The following is a 22,201-nucleotide window of genomic DNA, read 5'->3' on the forward strand; positions in this document are numbered from 1 at the left end:
ACCCCTAAGCAAATTAAAAACTAAAATGTGACCACAGGACCATTTTTCAGAAAACGTAATTGTATAAAAAATTCCAACAAATTAAAAAATCTTAGTACTGGTCTGGGATATACTTTCCTCCCATCTTAATACACATTTAATGCTTATTTAATAATAATAATAACTGAATAAATTATAGCATTAGATCTTCTATTTACAGTTGAGTGGTCTGACATTATTTTTAGTTTTTAGGCAGTCCAACATATTTTTAATAGGTGACCCTATATTACTTCTAAGCAATTTAAAATTCACCTTGTTAAATGATTATTCTGTAGCCTAGACAAGAAAACAAATATATTTTTCCTATGAAATCATTTTTTTCTTATATCTCATTAAACTATAACACACCCTACTTTTAATAAACTTCTGCTATTTTAATGATTTTATAATCCTAAAACTTCATTGGTTAATTATTTGATGTATTTCTTACACTACATACACACAAACCTGTATGTATATGTATGCTTATTATCTATCAGCTTATACTTGGCATGTGATATATAGGTCAATTCTACAGAAAGAAATGGGCTCATCAACTATTTTAAAAACCCACTCTCTCAAATAGCCTTATTAATAAAACTCCAAAAACAGAAAAGGTGTCAATGAAGCAAATAATCTCTATAAACCACCTTTTAATCCTGTTGTACTTTCAAAGGAAAGTGGTTGATTTCCTTCTTTGCTAGAACTTACTTCCCATTGGAGACAGAGGATACCATTCCCCATCACTGCTAAGAATGGTTCAGAAACAAGATACTCTGAAATAATTATTGTCATCATTTACTGTTTTCCTGTCTGTAAGGATTCTACTGTATCTATATCTGAGATAATGAAATTCCCCCAAGCAAAGTAACTATTTTAATTTCTCCAAGAGATACATAAGTATTCACTTACTGTTATTACTATCAGTGTCAAGTGAGGACAGCCACTTTGCGTCTATATTTTCACAACTTAAAATGCTGGAAAGACAGGTTCTACAGGATTCTTCACTTTTCAAAATGTCATCAGCACAGTTACTTGAAATGACTGAATTCACCAATTTAGGTATTTTATCACCAGGCACAAAAGGGTCATCTGAACTGAAAATTAAAATGTCACTTTGCTTTTTATCATATAACTCAGCACTGGAATTTGCTTCTAAATAGGAAACTATCTTGTCAATTCTCTTATCATCCAAGGTATTTGTTTTTGTAGACTTTGGAATTTGAACTATATCACTCAATACACTGGATAAATGGCAAATGGATTTCAGATTACAATCTTCTTTATGTTCAAAAAAGGATCTTGTTACACTTGCCTGACATTCAAAATGATTTTCAGAAGTATTTTGTGACGCTTTTGCCTTGTGTATAAAGAGTTTCCCAGGAAATTCTACTGTTTTACTTGGCTTTTCATAAGGGTACACAACTTGTTCTTCTGTGTATTCCAATCTTGTTTCCGAATCAATAATTTCTAGTGGTTTTATTAAATTCTGAGAAAATTCTTTACTTTTTGGTTCACATACTGAATTTTTGATGGAGTTCAATGAGGAAGCATCATTTTCAGAATGTCTACATTTGCTACTTATGACATCAGTACTTGAATTCTGATTACCACTTGATATATTATTCTCAATTGCTGCTGTTTTTAGTGCTTCAACATTCCTTGACTTATTCAGGATCTCTACTTGCTTCCGGCAACTTACAGGCATTGTTTTCTTGGCTTTTAAAATCTTCCGTTTACTTCTATCTGGACTTGCCATCTTTTATATCCTGGAATGTAAAATACCATATTTGAATGCATTTCTCTAACAGACAAAAGCTAACATTTATTTACAATATTAAAATAATGTTGAGACTATGTGCCAGATTTAGATTATTTTTATTGAAAATTATATCCATTTTCATCTGTGTCACTGATAATTAAACATTGTTCTATAACTCTAACTATATAAAGTCAAAATTTATACTGCCAGTAAGCCTTTATTTGATACTAAGTCTGATCATTTATCAGGCCACTTTTTGTTATGACACCTCACTACTATAACCAGTGAGTTCTAATTTAAATAATCCAAACAGGCCATACTTAAAACATTTTTCCATAAAAACAGATAAACAATGTTTTGTATGGAATATTCCATTTTCTGTATCATGTGGTACCTTTATTAAAGCTTTCCTAATATTCCAATTTTCAAATTAATGGTATTGCAAGAGCTGATTCCCAACAGTTATCAGTATGAAATGAGCACTAAGATACACAACATGATGCTAGTTCAAATAAGAAAACCAAGTTAGCTTTCAATACATTCTTAATCCTGAATTATTTCTGTTAAATAAAAATCTACTACATAGCAGAGAAAAACAGTATTTATCTGTATTTCTCATTATTCACATTAAGTATTCACATTAAGTCCAATCTAAACCATAGATAGGTAAATGATTTAGAAGAAAACTGCCAAATTACAAGGCAAATATAAGCAAAACAAACAACTATATAATACATGGTAGACCAGTTACCTAACAAACTATAGAGCACACTTACTAAATTCAAAGACACAGTCTATGAGGTAGAAAGCATTTGTACTTTCAAGGTACAAATAACCCAGTGGGGCGGGGTAAGGTCCATGGGATTGCAGAGACTTGGACACAACTTAGCAACCCATTCAAAGCTACCAGAATAATTTTTTGATTTATCCTTATCTATTTTCCTACTTGAAGCTTTCATTGACTATATATATTCTTTTCATTCAGTATATCATTTGATCAGGAACAATTCCAGGATTTTTGAGACCTGAAGGCTGAGTGAATCTTACTTAAAAGCAGGGGGAAAAAAAACCCATAAATTCAAATTTCAAAAACCTGTCATGCATACTTAAAAATCAGAAAATCCAGAAAAATAGCACACTTTCATTAATTAAGGGCCTGATACAAGATAGAATTCTACCTTCCCTATTTGACTATATATTTGATTGCCTCTTTATGAATACAGTTTTTGTAATATTTACCATAGAAAAAATGGAGAAACCAAGTCTTTCCTAGAGCAAGGTTGATTAATTTTTAATTCTTTTATTTTGAGGTTTTTTTGTTGTTTTTTTCTTTTCCAAACTTTTTTACTGAGTATAGTACTACAGAAAAGTGCACATATCATGTGTACACAATTAAAAGAATTTTCACAAACTGAATACACCCCTTTAAATAAAATCTAGATCAAAAAGAGAATGATTCATAGGTTCATCAGTTACAACAAATACAACACACTCTGGTAGGGGATGTTCATAATGGTGGAGGTTATACATGTATGGGGCAAGAGATCTAGGAGAAATCTATTATTTTCCTCTTAATTGTGCTGTGAGTCTAAAACTACTCTTTAAAAAGGTTATAGAAATAAAAGAATAAAAAAAATAATTCCAGTCCCCTGGAAGTCCCCTCATACTTCTCCTTCTAGTCACTGGCTCCCCGTCTCCTAGGGATGATCAGCAGCCTGCAATCTAACAGCATAGATGAATTTAAGCCACTTTTTATATTTTATATAAATGAAATTACATAATAAGCATGTTTTAGTGTCTGGCTTCGGAGAAGGCAATGACACCCCACTCCAGTACTCTTGCCTGGAATCCCATGGACGGAGGAGCCTGGTGGGCTGCAGTCCATGGGGTTGCAAAGAGTCGGACACAACTGAGCAACTTCACTTTCATTTTTCACTTTCATGCATTGGAGAAGGAAATGGCAACCCACTCCTGTGTTCTTGCCTGGAGAATCCCAGGGATGGGGGAGCCTGGTGGGCTGTGGTCTATGGGGTTGCACAGAGTCGGACACGACTGAAGGGACTTAGCAGCAGCAGCAGCAGCAGCAGCAGTGTCTGGCTTCTTTCACTCTTGCTTATATTTGTGAGATTCATGCATGCTCTGTTTAATTGTAGATCATTCTTTCTCATTGCTGTACAGTAGTCTATCATTTGAATATGCCACAGTTTGTCCATCTGTTCTGGGCTGATTAATTTTAAACCAAAAATCAGGATGTATACAACAATCAACTTCATCTAAAAATATAAATTCTTATTGACAATGCTACAGCTTTGTGTCATTTAAAAACAAACAACAACAAAAAAATCTTTTATTTGAAAGGTAGGGTTCTATCAAAAGGAAAAATATGTATAGTGAATTTCTCTACTTGAATCTGTTATTGAATATATTTCTAATAAAAGTTATCATTTGAGGGGAAATCTATGAGAATTAAATTCCCTAGTTAAAATTTTAAACATCAAATAATTGGAAAAAATTTTCTCTATATTCTGACTTCATAAATTACAATCTTTAACTTCTTCATTACTCAGATACTCCAGGAGCCAGGCACCACAGAACACATTCCCACCACAATAAAGCTGATAGCAGTAACTGAAAACACTCAAAAGTGACTGTGAGCCACAAATGTATCCTATTAAAGACACACTAAGTATATCCCCAATCACAAAATGCCTGAAGCAATTCTTCTGCTGGGTGAAGCAAGGGTAAGATGAAATTAAAATGAGAGACAACAGTCTTATATGATTACAGTTAAACTATCTTACTTTTGTAAACCTTGCAAACACCAACCAAGGGAACACATTCCTGTGGTCCTTTTCAGGGCCTTTGGAAAAGTCCCAAACTTCTTGCCTGGAAAATCCCATAGACAGAGGAGCCTGGTGGGCTGCAGTCCATGGGGTCGCTAAGAGTTGGACATGACTGAGCGACTTCACTTTCACTTTTCACTTTCACGTATTGGAGAAGGAAATGGCAACCCACTCCAGTGTTTTTGCCTGGAGAATCCCAGGGACAGGGGAACATGGTGGGCTGCCGTCTATGGGGTCGCACAGAGTTGGACACGACTGAAGCGACTTAGCAGCAGCAGCAGCAGCGAAAAGCTGTGAAAAATTTTGAGATAAAAATGCTTCTACATTTGATGCATAAAGACATGTATTGTATGGTTTCCCTGGTGGTCTAGTGGTAAAGAATCCTCCTGACAATGCAGGAGACACAGGTTCAATCCCTGGATTGGGAAGTTACCCTGGAGAAGGGAATGGCAACCTACCCTAATATTCTTGCCTTGAAAAATCCCACGGACACAGCAACCTGGTAGGTTAGAGTCCATAAGGTCCCAAAGAGTCTGACATGATTGAGCATGCACACATGCACACCAGGAAGATCCCACGTGCTGTGGAGCAAATAAGCCTCTGTGCCACAACTACTAAGCCAGTGCTCTAGAGCCAGTGAGCCATAACTATTGAGCCCACACCACAGTTACTGAAGCCCACATACCTAGAGCCCATGTTCCACAAGAGAAGTCACCGCAATGAAAAGCCAATGCTTGCTGCAACTAGAGACTACACACGGCAGTGAAGACCCAGTGTGGTAAAAGAGAAACAAATTAAAAAAAAATACATGTAATATATATTATAATGTATAACAACATTCTGAAGATACTGAGTATCTCTGATCCATCCACCATTTAACCAAATACGACTAGCAACTTGCATTTACCTATGTTTTCCATACCGTGCCCCTTCCCTCTTCTCCATCCTGAGGTAATCTGTAACCTGACTGTTGAGTTTATATATCTATTGTCTCTTATGAATTATAGTTTCATTACAAATGTCATGCAAAAACAATGAAGTTTGATTATACTTGTTTTTGAGCAAAGTATAGTTTCCTAATACTTGTTTTTCACTCATATTCCCCTAATTTATGCATGTGATTATATACAGCAATACTTCATACATTTTCATAATATTATAATAAAGCACTAGGTCAGTAAAACAAAATTTGTTTATTCAGTTACCCATGAAGGATATTTGAGTCATTTCCATCTTTTTTGTTTTTCTTAATAACACTGCTGCTGTGAACATATTTGCTTCAAGGTGTATATCTGTAAGCATTTCTTCAGTGGGTTTGTTGGGTAGCTATAAGTTACACAAATTTTCAAGTTCTCAAGAAAGCCAACTTACCTTCCAAAGTAGTTGTACCAACTTACATCCCTGCAGGAGATGTGTACAAGTAACCATTATTCACATCCTCTTGAGCCCCTGGTATTGCTAGACCTAATTTTTATCAATCTACTTGGATATAGATGCCTATCTCACTGCCTTAATTTGTATCTCACTAATAACTGGTATTTTTTCATGTTTACTGGCTATACCTGTTTCCCTGTCTGCAAAATTCCTAGTTATGTTTTGCTCATTTTCTTCTACTGGGTTGTCTTATTTTTAAAGAGAACTCAATAAATTATGACTATACTATATAAATGAGAGGAGCTACCCCACGTCCGAGGTCAGGGGCAGAAGCCGGGAGGACCTCATGCCCGAAGGGTGGCGGCCAAGAGGAGTTACCCCACATCCGAGGTCAGGGGCAGTGGCCGAGAGCGCCTGGCTGTGACAGCACAGGAACAGCCGAGAGCAGCTACCCAAGTCCGAGGTCAGGGGTGGTGGCCGGGTGGAGCTACCCCACGTCCGAGGTCAGGGGCGGCAGCAGAAAGGAGATACCCCGCATCTGAGGTCTGGGGCCGCGGCCAAGATGAGCTACCCCGCGTCCGAGGTTGGGACGGCAGCCAGGACGAACTACCCCGTGTCCGAGGTCAGGGGCGGCCAGGAGGAGCTACCCCACGCCCCCACGCCCGAGGCCAGGGGCGGCGGCCGGGAGGAGCAACCCCACGTCCAAGGAGCGGTGGCGGAGCTATCCCACGTTGAAGGTCAGGAAGGCAGCGGTGAGGAGATACCCCTCGTCCAAGGTAAGGAGCAGCGGCTGCGCTTTGCTGGAGCAGCCGTGAAGAGATACTCCACGCCCAATGTAAGAGAAACCCAAGTAAGATGGTAGGTGTTAAAAGAGGGCATCAGAAGGCAGACACACTGAAACTATACTCACAGAAAAATAGTCAATCTAATCAAACTAGGACCACAGCCATGTCTAACTCAATGAAACTAAGCCATGCCCATGGGGCCACCCAAGACGGGAGGGTCATGGTGGAGAGATCTGACAGAATGTGGTCCACTGGAGAAGGGAATGGCAAACCACTTCAGTATCTTGCCTTGAGAACCCCATGAACCGTATGAAAAGGAAAAATGATAGGATACTAAAAGAGGAACTCCCCAGGTCAGTAGGTGCCCAATATGCTACTGGAGATCAGTGGAGAAATAACTCCAGAAAGAATGAAGGGATGGAGCCAAAGCAAAAACAATACCCAGCTGTGGATGTGACTGGTGATAGAAGCAAGGTCCGATGCTGTAAAGAGCAATATTGCATAGGAACCTGGAATGTCAGGTCCATGAATCAAGGCAAATTGGAAGCGGTCAAACAAGAGATGGCAAGAGTGAAAATCGACATTCTAGGAATCAGCAAACTAAAATGGACTGGAATGGGTGAATTTAACTCAGATGACCATTATATCTACTACTGCGGGCTGGAACCCCTTAGAAGAAATGGAGTAGCCATCATGGTCAACAAAAGAGTCCGAAATGCAGTACTTGGATGCAATCTCGAAAACGACAGAATGATCTCGGTTCCTTTCCAAGGCAAACCATTCAATATCACAGTAATCCAAGTCTATGCCCCAACCAGTAACGCTGAAGAAGCTCAAGTTAAACAGTTCTATGAAGCTGTGAAAAGAAGAGAAGCGAAAAGCAAAGGAGAAAAGGAAAGCTATAAACATCTGAATGCAGAGTTCCAAAGAATAGCAAGAAGAGATAAGAAAGCTTTCCTCAGCGATCAATGCAAAGAAATAGAGGAAAATAACAGAATGGGAAAGACGAGAGATCTCTTCAAGAAAATTAGAGATACCAAGGGAACATTTCATGCAAAGATGGGCTTGATAAAGGACAGAAATGGTATGGACCTAACAGAAGCAGAAGATATTAAGAAGAGGTGGCAAGAATACACAGAGAACTGTACAAAAAAGATCTTCATGACCCAGATAATCACAGTGGTGTGATCACTGACCTAGAGCCAGACATCCTGGAATGTGAAGAAAAATGGACCTTGGAAAGCATCACTACAAAGAAAGCTAGTAGAGGTGATAGAATTCCAGTTGAGCTCTTTCAAATCCTGAAAGATGATGCTGTGAAAGTGCTGCACTCAATATGCCAGCACATTTGGAAAACTCAGCAGTGGCCACAGGACTGGAAAAGGTCAGTTTTCATTCCAATCCCAAAGAAAGGCAATGCCAAAGAATGCTCAAACTACCACACAATTGCACTCATCTCACACGCTAGTAAAGTAATGCTCAAAATTCTCCAAGCCAGGCTTCAGCAATACATGAACCGTGAACTTCCTGATGTTCAAGCTGGTTTTAGAAAAGGCAGAGGAACCAGAGATCAAATTGCCAACATCTGCTGGATCATGGAAAAAGCAAGAGAGTTCCAGAAAAACATCTATTTCTGCTTTATTGACTATGCCAAAGCCTTTGACTGTGGGCATCACAATAAACTGTGGAAAATTCTGAAAGAGATGGGAATACCAGACCACTTGACCTGCCTCTTGAGAAATTTGTATGCAGGTCAGGAAGCAACAGTTAGAACTGGACATGGAACAACAGACTGGTTCCAAATACGAAAAGGAGTACGTCAAATCTGTATATTGTCACCCTGTTTATTTAACTTATATGCAGAGTACAGAATGAGAAACGCTGGGCTGGAAGAAGCACAGGCTGGAATCAAGATTGCCGGGAGAAATATCAATAACCTCAGATATGCAGATGACACCACCCTTATGGCAGAAAGTGAAGAGGAACTCCAAAGCCTCTTGATGAAAGTGAAAGAGGAGAGTGAAAAAGTTGGCTTAAAGCTCAACATTCAGAAAATGAAGACCATGGCATCCGGTCCCATCACTTCATGGGAACTAGATGGGGAAACAGTGTCAGACTTTATTTTTCTGGCCTCCAAAGTCACTGAAGATGGTGATTGCAGCCATGAAATGAAAAGACGCTTACTCCTTGGAAGAAAAGTTATGACCAACCTAGATAGCATATTCAAAAGCAGACACATTACTTTGCCAATAAAGGTCCGTCCAGTCAAGGCTATGGTTTTTCCTGTGGTCATATATGGATGTGAGAGTTGGACTGTGAAGAAGGCTGAGTGCCGAAGAATTGGTGCTTTTGAACTGTGGTGTTGGAGAAGACTCTTGAGAGTCCCTTGGACTGCAAGGAGATCCAACCAGTCCATTCTGAAGGAGATCAGCCCTGGGATTTCTTTGGAAGGAATGATGCTAAAGCTGAAACTCCAGTACTTTGGCCACCTCATGAGAAGAGTTGACTCATTGGAAAAGACTCTGATGCTGGGAGGGATTGGGGGCAGGAGGAGAAAGGGACGACAGAGGATGAGATGGCTGGATGGCATCACTGACTCGATGGACATGAGTCTGGGTGAACTTTGGGAGTTGGTGATGGACAGGGAGGCCTGGCGTGCTGCGATTCATGGGGTTGCAAAGAGTCGGACACAACTGAGCCACTGAACCGAAATGAACTGAACTGATATGAGTTATGGGTATATTCTCTCATTCTGTGGTTTGTCTTTACTCCTAATTTTAACAGAGAAAAGATTTATCGACTACTTCTTTTCATGCTAAAACGTAATCTCTCTTCTTTGAGAACTTCTTCCCTACCCCATGGATATGTGTGAAACAGGGAGGCCTACTGGTGGTAGAGAAGCTTTCTGATTTAATTTATTGGAGAACATGGAGCTACACTATGGGCTGCACAGTGATCACAATGATAAAAATATAAGAGGAATGCAGAACTCAAAATGAACATATAATTGGTATGATTTTTCACAGTGAATTACTCATAAAGTTTACCAAAAAAATACTTCATCATAACAGTCTGAAACGTGTAGTTGATAAAACTTTAGATACATAGGAAAACCTCTGAATCAAAATGCTTAAGGTTACAAACGAAACTTTTAAAAGGCTCAGAAAAGTACAGCTGACACTTGGACAATGTGTTTGAAACAGGTGGGTTCACTTATACTCAGATTTTTTTCACTGAATATATATTACTGTACTACTGGATTTATCCACAGTTGGTTGAGTCTGAGGATATGAAGTGCCAACTATAAAGTTATATGGTGATTTCTGACTGTGTGGAGGGTCAGTACCTCTAAACCCAAAGTTGTCAAGGCTCATCTGTACTGGTAACTGCCCACAACATGAAGAAATGGCTTACATATTGTAGAGAGATTGAGAGAATGAAATTTGTTACTGGGAGCATAAAAAGCAATGCATGAATGCATGTGTGCTAAGTTGCTTCAGTTGTGTTCAACTCTGTGTGGCACTATGGACTGCAGCTGCCAGGTTCCTTTATCCATGGTATTCGCCAGGCGAGAATACTGAAGTGTGTTGCCATCCCTTCTCCAGGGGATCTTTCTGACCCAGGGATCGAATCTGCGTCTCTGATGTCTCCTGCATAGGCAGGCAGGTTCTTTACCACTAGTGCCACCTGGGAAGCCCATAACTCAGTCTAATTGGGCAATACTGACATCACCATGCTGACTTTTCAACCACCTTGAATCCTTTGCTGAAAATAAGCCTGGAGTGGGTTGCTGTGCCCCCCTCCAGGGGATCTTCCCAACCCAAGGATTGAACTCAAGTCTCTTAAGTCTCCTGCATTGGCAAGTGTGTTCTTTACCAGTAGTGCCACCTGGACACATGAGTCTGGCAGGCTACAGTCCATAGGGTCAAAAAGAGTCAGACATGACTGAAGCAACTTAGTACGCATGCTTAGTGTATGACAGAGTAAAAGAACAGTGTACATACCTCAATTTTAAAATACTTTACTCCCAAAAAATGCCAAAACAATTCCAATAGGAATATCAAAGGTCAATGATCATAGATCACCATAACAAATAAAATGATGAAAAGGCTTGAAATATTATAACAACCAAAATACGACCGACACCAGTGGACAAAGGCTGTTAGACAAATGGTGCTCACAGAGTTGCTCAAGCAAGGATGCCACAACCCTTCAGTTTGTAGAAAACACAGTATCTGTGAAGCAACAATTAAGTGCAATAAAGCAAGGTATGCCTGTAACTGTTTGAAAACATTCTGTTAATTTTAAACTTTAAAAACATAACCTAATTGCCCCTTTTATTCTATTTTATCTGACGATGTAATTCAGCTGAATATATTGCTTTCCATCCCACCAAATTTAGATGTTCCTTACAAAATTTATTGAGAATATTTTAAACAAAAGAATCTTTTAATAGGAGAATTTAATCCAATTTGTATTTATCATATTAATTAATCACACATTAATACTTTACATTTGGTTTTATGCCCTTAGATTTTTATAACTTGCTGCTGTTATGTTTTACATTTTCTTATTTATGTTATCTCCATGTCATTTTAGTGTGAAAACGTCCTATTTTTTAAGGTCTACATTTGCTTTCCATAGGTTTATACATGCTTAATAAAGATATGAGCCATGCTGTGCAGGGCCACCCAAGATGGACAGGTCATGGTGGAGAGTTCTGACAAAAAGCACTCCACTGGAGAAGGCAATGGCAAACCACTTCAGTATTCTTGTCTTGAGAACACCATGAACAGTATGAAAACACAAAAAGATATGACATGGGAAGATAAGACCCCCAAGTCAATAGGTATCCAATATGCTACTAGGGGAGAGCAGAGAAATAGCTCCAGAAAGAATGAAGAGAATGGGCCAAAGGAGAAAATGCTCAGTTGTGGATATGTCTGGGTGGTGAAAGTAAAGTTCGATGCTGCAAAGAACAATATTGAATAGGAACCTAGAATGTTAGGTCCATCAGTTCAGTCGCTCAGTCGTGTCCAACTCTTTGTGACCCCATGAATCGCAGCACTCCAGGCCTCCCTGTCCATCACCAACTCCTGGAGTTCATCCAGACTCACGTCCATCGAGTCAGTGATACCATCCAGCCATCTCATCCTCTGTCGTCCCCTTCTCCTCTTGCCCCCAATCCCTCGCAGCATCAGAGTCTTTTTCAGTGAGTCAACTCTTCACATGAGCTGGCCAAAGTACTGGAGTTTCAGCTTTAGCATCATTCCTTCCAAAGAAATCCCAGGGCTGATCTCCTTCAGAGTGGACTGGTTGGATCTCCTTGCAGTCCAAGGAACTCTCAAGAGTCTTCTCCAACACCACAGTTCAAAAGCATGAATTCTTCGGTACTCAGCTTTCTTCACAGTCCAACTCTCACATCCATACATGACCACAGGAAAAACCATAGCCTTGACTAGACGGACCTTTGTTGGCAAAGTAATGTGTCTGTTTTTGAATATGCTATCTAGGTTGGTCATAACTTTCATTCCAAGGAGTAAGCGTCTTTTAATTTCATGGCTGCAGTCACCATCTGCAGTGATTTTGGAGGGCAGAAAAATAAAGTCTGACACCGTTTCCACTGTTTCCCCATTTATCTCCCATGCAGTGATGGGACCAGATGCCATGATCTTCGTTTTCTGAATGTTGAGCTTTAAGCCAACTTTTTCACTCTCTTCTTTCACTTTCAGCAAGAGGCTTTTTAGTTCCTCTTCACTTCTGCCATAAAGCGTGGTGTCATCTACATATCTGAGGTTATTGATATTTCGCCTGGCAATCTTGATTCCAGCCTGTGCTTCTTCCAGTCCAGTGTTTCTCATGATGTACTCTGCATAGAAGTTAAAAAAGCAGGGTGACAATATACAGCCTTGACATACTCCTTTTCCTATTTGGAACCAGTCTGTTGTTCCATGTCCAGTTCTAACTATTGCTTCCTGACCTGCATATAGGTTTCTCAAGAGGCAGGTCTGGTGGTCTGGTATTCCCATCTTTTTCAGAATTTTCCACAGTTTATTGTGATCCACACAGTCAAAGGCTTTGGCATAGTCAATAAAGCAGAAATAGATGTTTTTCTGGAACTCTCTTGCTTTTTCTATGATCTAGCGGATGTTGGCAATTTGATCTCTGGTTCCTCTGCCTTTTCTAAAACCAGCTTGAACATCTGGAATTTCACGGTTCATGTATTGCTAAAGCCTGGCTTGGAGAATTTTGAGCATTACTTTACTAGCGTGTGAGATGAGTGCAATTGTGCGGTAGTTTGAGCATTCTTTGACATTGCCTTTCTTTGGGATTGGAATGAAAACTGACCTTTTCCAGTCCTGTGGCCACTGCTGAGTTTTCCAAATTTGCTAGCATATTGAGCGCAACACTTTCGCAACATCATCTTTCAGGATTTGAAATAGCTCACGAATTACATCACCTCCACTAGCTTTGTTTGTAGTGATGCTTTCTAAGGCCCACTTGACTTCACATTCCAGGATGTCTGGCTCTAGGTGAGTGATCATACCATTGTGATTATCTTGAATCAAGGTAAATTAAATGGGGTCAAGCAGGAAATGGCAAGAGTGAATATCAACATCTTAGGAATTAGTTAACTAAAATGGACAGGAATGGGCAAATTCAATTCAGATGACTTACATCTACTACTGTGATAGATGATAGATACTGCAAGAATCCCTTAGAAAAAAATGGAGTAGCCCTCGTAGTCAACCAAAGACTTCAAAATGCAGTTCTTGGGTGCAATCTCAAAAACAACAGAATGATCTCACTATGTTTCCAAGGCAAGCCATTCAATGTAACAGTAATCCAAGTCTATGCCCCCACCACTAATGCCAAAGAAACTGAAGTCAAACAGTTCTATGAATACCTACAAGACAAGTAACACCAAAAATAGATGTCCTTTTTATAAGGGACTGGAATGCAAAAGCAGGAAGTCAAGAGATACCGGAAGTAACAGGCAAGTTTGGCCTTGGAGTACAAAAGGAAGCAGGGCAAAGGCTAACAGTTTTGCCAAGAGAACACAATGGTCAGAGCAAACACCCTCTTCCACCAACACAAGACAGGACTCTTCACATGGACATCACCAGATGGTCAATATTGAAATCACACTGATTATATTTTTTGTAGCTGAAGATGGAGAAGCTCCTTACAGTCAGCAGAAAAGACCTGGAGCTGCTTGTGGCTCAAATCATGAACTCCTTATTGCAAAATTCAGGCTTAAATTGAAGAAAGTAGGGAAAACCACTAAGATGATTCAGGTATGACATAAATCAAATCCCTTATGCTTATGCAGCAGAGATGATGAATAAATTAAAGGAATTAAATCTGGTAGAGTGCCTGAAGAACTATGGATAGTGGTTCACAACACTGTACAGGAGACAGGGATCAAAAACATCCGCCCAAAAAAAGAAATGTAAGAAGGCAAAATGGTTGTCTCAGGAGACCTTACAAATAGCTGAGAAAACAAGAGAAGCAAAAGGCAAAGGAGAAAGGGAAAGATATACTCAAATGAATGCAGAGTGCCAGAGAATAGCAAGGAGAGATAAGCAAGCCTTCCTAAGTGATCAACACAAAGAAATAGAGTAAAATAATAGAATGGGAAAGAACAGAGATTTCTTCAAGAAAATTGGAGATAGCAAGGGAACATTTCGTGCAAAAATGGACACAATAAAGGACAGAAAGGACAAGGAACTAACAGAAACAGAACATATTAAGAAGTGGCAAGAACACACAGCACTATTAAAAAAAGGTCTTAATGACTGTTGGGAGGCACAGTGCAAAATAGCCTTGAAGGAGAAGGTCCTTGGGAAAATGGCAATGGGCCAGAAGTACCCAGGCATTGTGTACTGATAGCTGGAAAACATTTCCTGCCTTTGGCTATGCTCGGCACCAAGATTTAATGATTAGACATTAAAGACGTTGCTTGAGAAAAATGGGTCATGGGATAAACACATCGGTCATTAAGAACGCGCTGGTCCTTGAAATATCTTTTACTGATTATATTTTAACTTTGTACGTGCTCTGCTTGCCGTATGCTCTGAGTTCTTTGTTTCTTGCTTCTATAAAAAGGCTTGACTGCAGAAATAAAATTGTCAGTCCTTGCAGAGACTGTCCGAGTGTTGTTCTTTCAGGCTTGCCGTTTCCAAGTCCCGGGAAGAGAATTCCCACAATGACCCAGATAACCACGTGATGGGTTCATTCATCCAGAGCCAGGCATCCTGGAGTATGAAGTCAAGTGGGCCTTAGGAAGCATCACTACGAACAAAGCTAGTGGAAGTGATGAATTCCTGCTGAGCTATTTCAAATCCTAAAAGACCCTAAAAGACGATGCTGTTGCAGTGCTGCACTCAATATACCAGCAAATTTGGAAAACTTAGCAATGGCCACAGGGCTGGAAAAGGTCAGTTTTCATTCCAATCCTAAAGAAAGGCAATGCCTAAGAATATTCAAACTACCATACAGTTTTGCTCATTTCAGATGATAGTAAGATACTTAAGCTCAAAATCCTTCAAGTTAGACTTCAACAGTACATGAACTGAGAACTCCTAGATGTTCAAGCTGGATTTAGAAAAGGCAGAGGAACCAGAGATCAAACTGCCAACATCTGTTGGATCATAGAAAAAGAGAATTCCAGAAAAATATCTAATTCTGCTTCACTGACTACTCTAAAGCTTTTGACTGTATGGATCAAAACCTGTGGAAAACTTTTTGAGAGATGGGAATACCAGACCACCTTAGCTGCCTCTTGAGAAACCTGTATGCAAGTCAAAAAGCAATAATTAGAACCAGATATGGAACAACAGACTAGCTCAAAATTGGCAAAAGAGTACAAAAATGCTGTATATTGTCACCCTGTTTATTTAACTTATATGCAGAGTATATCATGCAAAATGCAGGGCTAGATGAATCACAAGCTGAAATCAAGACTGCCAGGAGAAACATCAACAACCTCAGATATGCAGATATCATCCTAATGGCAGAAAGTGAACAGGAACTAAAAAGGCTCTTGATGAAGATGAAAAGAGGAGAATGAAGAAGCTGTTTAAAACTCAACATTCAAAAAACTAACATCATGGCATCTGGTCCCATCACTTCATGGCAAATAGATACAGGAAAAAGTGACAGATGTTTCCTGGGCTCCAAAATCACTGCTGACAGCGACTGCAGTCACAAAATTAAAAGATGCTTATTCCTTGGAAGAAAAGTTATGACAAACGTAGACAGCGTACTAAAAAGTAGAGACATCACTTTGCAACAAAGATCCCTATGGTCAAAGCTATGGTTTCTGCAGTAGTCATGTATAGATGTGAGAGCTGAACCATGACAATAAAGAAGGCTGAGCACCAAAGAAAAACATGCTTTCCTGGTATAAATCTCACATGGTCATGACACTGATGGACTCAACTTCCTAGCATTTTGTTGACAATCTTTGCACCATATTGCTCTGCAGTTTTCTTGTAACTCTTTTTGTTATCAGGATAATACTGGCCTGCCTTCCTCTTTTATTTGTTGGAAAATTTGTAAAAAATTGGTATCTTTAAACGTTTGTTAGAATTCAACAGTAAAACCATTTGATAATGGGTTTTTCTTTGTGTTTTAATTCAATCTCTTTTCAGATTTTCTATTTCTTCTTGCATCAGTTTTGTTCATTTCAGTCTTCCTAAGAATTTGTCCAATTCATTAATTAATTGGTATATAAGTGTATCATTCTATAGTAGTCTCTTACAATCTTTTTAACTTCTATAAGATCAGTAGTAATGCACCCTTTCATTCCATATTTTAGTAATTTGAATCTTTTTCATGGTCACTCTAGGTAAAGGTTTGTCAATGTGGTTTATCTTTTTGAAAACAACTTTTGGATTTCCTTAATTTTACTTTTTTTCTTCCTTGATTTTATTAATAATTTCCACTCTAATTCTTATTATTTTCTTCATTCTATTAAGGTTTAGTTTCTTCTTTTTGTATTAAAGTTAAAAGTTAGTTTATTGAAGTCTTAAAAAAAATGTGGGCATTTATCACTACAAATTTCCTGAGAAACTATTTGCATCCGAAATGTTTTGTTGTCTTTTCTTTAATGTCAAAGTATTTTCTAACTTCTCTCATGATTTTTTCTTTGACCTACTAGTTATTAATATTTAGGAAAGTGTTGCTTAATTTCCTCATAGCTGTGAATTTCTCAAATTTATTCTGCTTCAATTCTAATTTCATTCCACTGTGATCAGAGAACATACTTTGTTGTGATTTCAGTCCTTTAAAATGTGCTGAAGTTGTCTTAAGCTTAACATAATATCTACATTGGAACTTTTTCTATGTACGTTTGAGAAGAATATATTCTGCTTTCATTTGGCTGAATGTTCAAAAGATGCTTCTTCAGGCTAGTTGGTCCATAGAATTACTCAAGTCTTTTCTAACTGATCTGTTACTTATAAAGTGTTTTAGTCTCTAACCATTATTGTTGAATTTTCTTTCTCCATTCTTGTCAGTATTCACTCCACCTATTTTAGTGTTGTTCTTAGTTGCATATTTTCTCATTGTTTTAACTACCTATGAGACTGCAACTTTTATTATAAAATGTCCCTTTTTACCTCTAATCTTGAAAGACTATTTTGTCTTAAACTAGTATACTTAGATTCTTTATGATTGCTATTCACATGGCTTTTTAAAATCCTTTTACTTTCAACATAACTGTATCTTTCAATCTAAGTGTGTCTCCTATAGATAGCATTACTTGGATGTTATGTTTCATTCAGTCTGACAATCTGGTATTTGAATTGTCTAATCCAGTCACACCTGATATTGATATAATTGGATTTATGGCTGCCATTTTACTTTTTGTTTTATATGTCTCGCATCTGTTGTTCCTCTATTCCTTTACTGCCATATTCATTTTGTAATGCTTTGTATGTGGCATCATTTTAAATTTCATTTTTTTCTGCCTCATACCACAGAGAAATATAATTGCCATGTCTAATTCATTAAACTCACTTCAGTTCAGTTCAGTCACTCAGACATGTCCTACTCTTTGTGACCCCATGAATTGCAGCATGCCAGGCCTCCCTATCCATCACCAAATCCCTAAGTTCACCCAAACTCATGTTCATTGAGTCAGTGATGCCATCCAGCCATCACATCCTCTGTTGTCCCCTTCTCCTCCTGCCCCCAAACCCTCCCAGCATCAGTCTTTTCCAATGAGTCAACTCTTCGCATGAGGTGGCCAAAGTACTGGAGTTTCAGCTTTAGCATCATTCCTTCCAAAGAAATCCCAGGGCTGATCTCCTTCAGAATGGACTGGTTGGATCTCCTTGTAGTCCAAGGGACTCGAAAGAGTCTTCTCCAACACCACAGTTCAAAAGCATCGATTCTTTGGCACTCAGCTTTCTCCACAGTCCAACTCTCACATCCATACATGACCACTGGAAAAATCATAGCCTTGACTAGACGGACCTTTGTTGGCGAAGTAATGTGTCTGCTTTTGAATATGCTATCTAGGTTGGTCATAAGTTTCATTCCAAGGAGTAAGCGTCTTTTCATTTCATGGCTGCAATCACCATCTGCAGTGATTTTGGAGCCCCAAAAAAGAAAGTCTGACACTGTTTCACTGTTTCCCCATCTATTTCCCATGAAGTGATGGGACCAGATGTCATATTCTTCATTTTCTGAATGTTGAGCTTTAAGCCAACTTTTTCACTCTCCTCTTTCACTTTCATCAAGAGGCTTTTGAGTTCCTCTTCACTTTCTGCCATAAGGGTGGTGTCATCTGCATATCTGAGGTTATTGATATTTCTCCCGGCAATCTTGATTCCAGCCTGTGCTTCTTCCAGCCCAGTGTTTCTCATGATGTACTCTGCATAGAAGTTAAATAAGCAGGGTGACAATATACAGCCTTGATGTACTCCTTTTCCTATTTGGAACCAGTCTGTTGTTCCATGTCCAGTTCTAACTGTTGCTTCATGACCTGCATACAGGTTTCTCAAGACGCAGGTCTGGTGGTCTGGTATTCCCATCTTTTTCAGAATTTTCCACAGTTTATTGTGATCCACACAGTCAAAGGCTTTGGCATAGTCAATAAAGCAGAAATAGATATTTTTTCTGGAACTCTCTTCCTTTTTCGATGATCCAGTGGATGCTGGCAATTTGATCTCTGGTTTCTCTGCATTTTCTAAAACCAGCTTGAACATCAGGAAGTTCATGGTTCACGTATTGCTGAAGCCTGGCTTGGAGAATTTTGAGCATTACTTTACTAGCGTGTGAGATGAGTGCAATTGTGCAGTAGTTTGAGCGTTCTTCGGCATTGCCTTTCATTGGGATTGGAATGAAAACTGACCTTTTCCAGTCCTGTGGCCACTGCTGACTTTTCCAAATGTGCTGGCATATTGAGTGCAGCACTTTCACAGCATCATCTTTCAGAATTTGAAATAGCTCCACTGGAATTCCATCACATCCACTAGCTTTGTTTGTAGTGATGCTTTCTAAGGCCCACTTGACTTCACATTCCAGGATGTCTGGCTCTAGGTGAGTGATCACACCATTGTGATTATCTGGGTCATGAAGATCTTTTTTGTACAGTTCTCTGTGTATTCTTGCCACCTCTTCTTAATATCTTCTGCTTCTGTTAGGTCCATACCATTTCTGTCCTTTATCGAGCCCATCTTTGCATGAAATGTTCCCTTGGTATCTCTAATTTTCTAGAAGAGATCTCTCGTCTTTCCCATTCTGTTGTTTTCCTCTATTTCTTTGCATTGATCGCTGAGGAAGGCTTTCTTATCTCTTCTTGCTATTCTTTGGAACTCTGCATTCAGATGCTTATATCTTTCCTTTTCTCCTTTGCTTTTCGCTTCTCTTCTTTTCACAGCTATTTGTAAGGCCTCCCCAGACAGCCATTTTGCTTTTTTGCATTTCTTTTCCATGGGGATGGTCTTGATCCCTGTCTCCTATACAATGTCACGAACCTCCAACCATAGTTCATCAGGCACTCTATCAGATCTAGTTCCTTAAATCTATTTCTCACTTCCACTGTATAATCATAAGGAACTCACTTATTAAACCTAATAAATTCTTTTGAAGTTCCTGCTGCTGCTGCCAAGTTGCTTCAGTCGTGTTCGGCTCTGTGTGACCCCATGTATGGCAGCCTACCAGGCTCCCCCATCCCTGGGATTCTCCAGGCAAGAATACTGGAGTGGGTTGCCATTTCCTTCTCCAATGCATGAAAGTGAAAAGTGAAAGTGAAGTCGCTCAGCCATGTCCCAGTCTTCGCGACCCCATGGACTGCAGTCTACCAGGCTCTTCCGTTCATGGGATTCTCCAGGCAAGAGTATTGGAGTGGGTTGCCACTGCCTTCTCCTCTGTACTTCCTATATTTGTACTAATTATCATTTTCTTACTGCATTAGTTAGAACCTACAGTGGTCATGTATGGATGTGAGAGTTGGACTGTGAAGAAAGCTGAGTGCCGAAGAATTGATGCTTTTGAACTGTGGTCTTGGAGAAGACTCTTGAGAGTTCCTTTGACTGCAAGGAGATCCTGCCAGTCCATTCTGAAGGAGATCAGCCCTGGGTTTTCTTTGGAAGGAATGATGCTAAAGTTGAAACTCCAGTACTTTGGGCACCTCATGTGAAGAGTTGACTCATTGGAAAAGACTCTGATGCTGGGAGGGATTGGGGGCAGGAGGAAAAGGGGACGACAGAGGATGAGATGGCTGGATGGCATTACCAACTTGATGTACGTGAGTCTGAGTGAACTCCGGGAGTTGGTGATGGACAAGGAGGCCTGGTGTGCTGCGATTCATGGGGTTGCAAGGAGTCGGACATGACTGAGCGAACTGAACAGTGTGCTATGAATAGGTATGCTGTTAATGGGCATTGGTCTCTCATTATCAATCCTGAAGAGGGTATGTGGTTTCACTAACACCATTAAATATAAAATATCCTTCTATTCCCAGAAGATTTTATCATTAATGTATTTTTGATTTTATCATTTTCATATGTTTAGATGATCATATAACCTCATTTTCCCAATGTGTATCATATTGGTTGAACTCTCAAAATATTAAACCTAGATTATTCCTGAAATAAATCTCAGTTAGTCATATGTCCTTTTTTTAAAAAAAATTGCTTCATGTTCCTGTATTCAACTTGGTAACATTTTGTTCAGGAATTTGTATCAATATTACAAGAATGATGAGTCATCAGGTTTTGAAATCAAAGTTATTCAGGATTCATATAAAAACTGTTAAGTTTTTTTTTTTTTTTTTTAATTCTGATGAGTTTGTCTTTGCAAGTAGTATCACTCCTTCCTTAAATTTTAGAAATAATTCATCATAATGCCATCTGGGCTTGGAATTAAGTTTGAGATAAAGGTTTTAAATTATGAATGAATTTTTTAAAATACAGGATCATCCATATTTTGCCTTTCTCTGTTAATTTTGTTTCTCCATACTTCAAAACTTAACAGAATTCCTGGTTTATAAGGTTCTTCATAATATCCTCTAATTACACTTGTAATGTAATCAAGATCTGTAGTGATGTCTCTTTTTATTCTTGATATTAGGGAGGTGTTTTTTTCCTTTTCTTGGTCACTAGACTATTATCCATTTAATCAATACTCTCATAGCACTGACTTCTAGTTTTCTATTACATGTAGTGCTCCAAACATTTCATCATTTCCTGTTAGTTTTATGATTCAAGTTTTTCTTTTTTCTGGGCTGAGTCTTTTTGGTGCATGGTAGGCTTTCTCTAGTTGTGGTGGGCTGTCTTGTTGTGGAGCACAGGCTCTAGGGCTCAAGGGTTTCAGAATTTGTGGCAAGTATGCTCAGTAGTTGTAGCTCATGGGATCCAGGCTAGTAGTTCTGGTGCATTGGCCTAGTTGCCTCATGGCATGTAGATCTTCTGGACCAGGGATTGAACCTGTGTACCCTGCACTGGCAGGAGGATTCCAAGCCACTGGACCACCAGGGATGCCCAATGATTCAGTTTTCTTCAGGCCTGATTTTCTTCTAGATTAAGATGAAAATTCAGATCTTTTAACTTTCAGTCACATTCCCTTTTTCATTTTTTTCTTTTGCATTTAAAGCCACAAAACTTCCTAAGCTCTACCTTAGTTGAGTCTCATAAATTCCGATAAACCCTCTTGATTCTCATTTGAAATACTTTCTAATTTCCATTGTAATTCCTTCTGTGGAGGTAAATAATGATCTGTCCATTATTTAGAAATACATTAATTTCCAGGGAATTACGGATTTCCAAGTTGCATTTTTGTTGTTGAAGGTTAGCTTCATTTAATTCCACTGTAATTACAGAATTTTCTGAATAATTTCAATCCTGTAATATTTGTTGAGGCTATTTTCATGGCTAATTTTTCCAAAAGGTCCACCTGTATTTGAG

General features: G+C 38.9%; 1 protein-coding gene across 10 annotated transcripts in view; it reads right to left on the minus strand.

The window, feature by feature from the left end:
- The window catches only part of ATF7IP2 (activating transcription factor 7 interacting protein 2), a 79,845-nt gene that overhangs the window by 53,992 nt on the left and 3,652 nt on the right, over positions 1 to 22,201 (minus strand). For 7 of the 10 annotated variants that reach the window (XM_045164236.1, XM_045164230.1, XM_045164232.1 and 4 more), the window contains one exon: positions 931 to 1,787. In XM_045164236.1, coding sequence (XP_045020171.1) covers positions 931 to 1,777 — 847 coding nt within the window. In that variant the 5' untranslated portion in view covers positions 1,778 to 1,787. The remainder of the gene's footprint in view (positions 1 to 930; positions 1,788 to 22,201) is intronic. The other 3 variants (XM_045164239.1, XM_045164237.1, XM_045164238.1) reach the window with 1 other exon arrangement.

The sequence above is a fragment of the Bubalus bubalis genome, chromosome 24 (genome assembly GCF_019923935.1).
Source record: "Bubalus bubalis isolate 160015118507 breed Murrah chromosome 24, NDDB_SH_1, whole genome shotgun sequence".
Taxonomy (NCBI): Eukaryota; Metazoa; Chordata; class Mammalia; order Artiodactyla; family Bovidae; genus Bubalus; species Bubalus bubalis.